The 2536-nt window shown below is 55.0% G+C and overlaps 1 protein-coding gene across 1 annotated transcript in view; it reads left to right on the top strand.

The window, feature by feature from the left end:
• EMX1 (empty spiracles homeobox 1) overlaps positions 1-2536 on the top strand; it is a 9723-nt gene that overhangs the window by 3571 nt on the left and 3616 nt on the right. Inside the window, exon 2 of the mRNA XM_010580833.1 lies at positions 163-347. Within this exon, the coding sequence (XP_010579135.1) occupies positions 163-347 (185 nt within the window). The remainder of the gene's footprint in view (positions 1-162; positions 348-2536) is intronic.

Raw genomic sequence — 2536 nt, 5'->3', positions numbered from 1 at the left:
GCAGGGAAGGTGCCCAGGACTCCCCCAAAACCCCCTTGTCCATCCTTCCCGTGTCACAGGGCGAGCGGGTCTCCCCAACATCCCCCCCCCAACCCTGGTCCCACAGAAGGGGGAGCTGGGGGGGTGCCGGCGCGGGACCCTAACGGGGCTCTCTGTCCGCAGGGAGCGAGGTGTCCCAGGAAAGCCTGCTCCTCCACGGCCCCTTCGCCCGGAAACCCAAGCGCATCCGCACCGCCTTCTCGCCGTCACAGCTCCTGCGGCTGGAGCGAGCCTTCGAGAAGAACCACTACGTGGTGGGCGCCGAACGCAAGCAGCTGGCCAGCAGCCTCAGCCTCTCCGAGACCCAGGTACCCACTCGCCCTTCCCACAGCCGTCGGTCCCGACGTCCGTCCGTCCCCTCTACCAGTGGGAGCGGCTCGGCATCGGGCGGCCGAGACGACGCCGAACCTGTGCGGGGCTCGGGCTGCGCTCTGCCAAATCCCGGCTGGGTTTGTCCAGGAATCCCACGTGGAAACGGTGGCCGAACCGTGCGGGTTCGCGTGGGCTCGGGGGTTGGTTGGGGTTTTTTTTTGCCATGGTGTTTGGTCGGTACGGTCACCCCCGGTGGGGCTTGAGGCTGGGAATGCGTCATGCCACGCTCCGGAGTGGTTTTCCGGTGTTATTTCTTACTTGCTTGGGGTGTTTTTCCCAAGAGCAATATCTGGTTTTAAAAATCCAGTTAAAAAAAGAACAGCAGCGTGAGACCCTTCCCCGGAGAGCTGCAAAAATGCACCTCAGTTGTGCGGCTTTGGTTCCGTACACAAACACCGCCGTGCCCGAAAGTCAGGATGGGTGCAAAGACGGGTGCCTGCCGAAGGGCATTTATTTCAGCTGCAACTTTGTGATTTTTAGAAAAGACATTTCACGGGCTCTAAAAAATGATGAGACCCAGGAGGGCCGTCGGGCAGCAAAGGGAATGGAAAAGTGTAGGGTGCCGGGGGAAAACAGGGGAGTCGGGGCTGAGCATCTCTGTGCCTGTCCAAGCCCGGTGTCCTAGCTAACAGCTATTCCCAAACACTCTGGGTGAAGGTACGCTATTTCCCATAATATTCAGTAACTGAGTTGATGGAGAAAGTTTTCTCCAAATTCTGGCTAGGTAGTTTGGCCTATATTCTGAAATAATTTAATTTTTATCCTTTAATTTAATTGGAAAATAAAGCTGGAGCCGTGGGTGTTCCCGGTACCCGCCTGGCTCATCCTCGCCCAGGCTCTGCCAAGCAAAAACCTCCAAATGCAGCTCTGCGAGAGGGAACGTACCGGGAAGAAAATGTCACAGGGACGGCGGGAAACGGCAGGTTCGGATATTGGAGAGGATGGACCGAGCCCACAAAATCCAGAGGCTGTTTGTATCCTGATGCTGATGCTATCCCGACCCCCCCAGCCCTGCGGCTGGCAGGGCACGGCAGTAGCTGGCACCCGGGCTCAGGTCCTTTCCTTGCTGCTTCTGTCACCTCTCCGGGCTGAAAATGATGTTAAAGGAGAAAAAAAACAAAAAACAAACAAACCCTGAAAGGTCAAAGAACAAACAGCAACTTGTCCGGGCGGAAAGGGCAGCTGCGGGGTGCCCGAGGGGGAGCTCAGCGAGTCCCTCGGATTTTGCATCATTGCCCCGAGCCTGAATGCAATAATGCAATTTATTGGGGAAAAAGCAGAGGCATCTGTCCCTAAATCCGGGTGGAGATTTAGAAATGGCAAGAGGCAATATAGATTTTTAAAAAAAATTTTTTTTTAATGCACTGCAGCTTATTTTGTAGTATGGTATTTCCATGTTTTTTGAAAGCTGCTGCAGCCGCTCGGCGCAGGGTAATTCATCACCTGAGGGCAGGGAGCGAGTGCGGGTCAGGGCGGGAGGTGTTTGGGGGGGCCTGGGGCTGGTTCCTGGGGGGAAAGAGCATCAGGCCCGGCACGGGGGGATGGCAGCAAGTGTTGGCAAAGTGTCCCCAAAGGCAGCAGCAGTTGGCAGGGGGACCCGCGGGGGCGGCAGGGAAGACTTTTTCCCTTTCGGCTTTGTGGCTTTAGAAAAAGAATCTTTAAAAAAAAATAATCTTCTTTTAATGACCTGGAGGGAAATAACCCCAATGGGCAGAGGGATGTGACATGGGATGGGTTTCAAATACCGGGACTGGCAGGGGGGGGGAGCCAGCCGGACCGGTGACCGTGCCAAAAGCAGGCATTATTATTATTATTATTGTTGTTGTTGTTGTTGTTGTTGTTGTTATTAGTATTATTATTATATATCCAGTGATGAATCCTACACGCACACAAACCTCCCATGGAAAACCACCCCCCATCCTCGGTGACACGCATTCCCGGTGCGACACAGGTGTGTTTTCACCCACCGCAAACACCCAGCCCCACATCCAAACCCACGGGTGGATGTGTTTCATTATTTCCCAGTGGATTTAGCTGCTCCGAGAAGGGGCTGCCGGTTCTGGCTGTGCCTGGCCCTATTGCCCAGCTGCTTTTCCTCCTGGAAAAGGGAGTTTTGCCCTTTGGG

Source organism: Haliaeetus leucocephalus, unplaced genomic scaffold (assembly GCF_000737465.1).
Source record: "Haliaeetus leucocephalus isolate CR32 unplaced genomic scaffold, Haliaeetus_leucocephalus-4.0 Scaffold741, whole genome shotgun sequence".
NCBI classification, from domain to species: domain Eukaryota; kingdom Metazoa; phylum Chordata; class Aves; order Accipitriformes; family Accipitridae; genus Haliaeetus; species Haliaeetus leucocephalus.
Note: the sequence above shows the minus strand (reverse complement) of the source record. Positions and strands in the feature narration are given on the sequence as shown.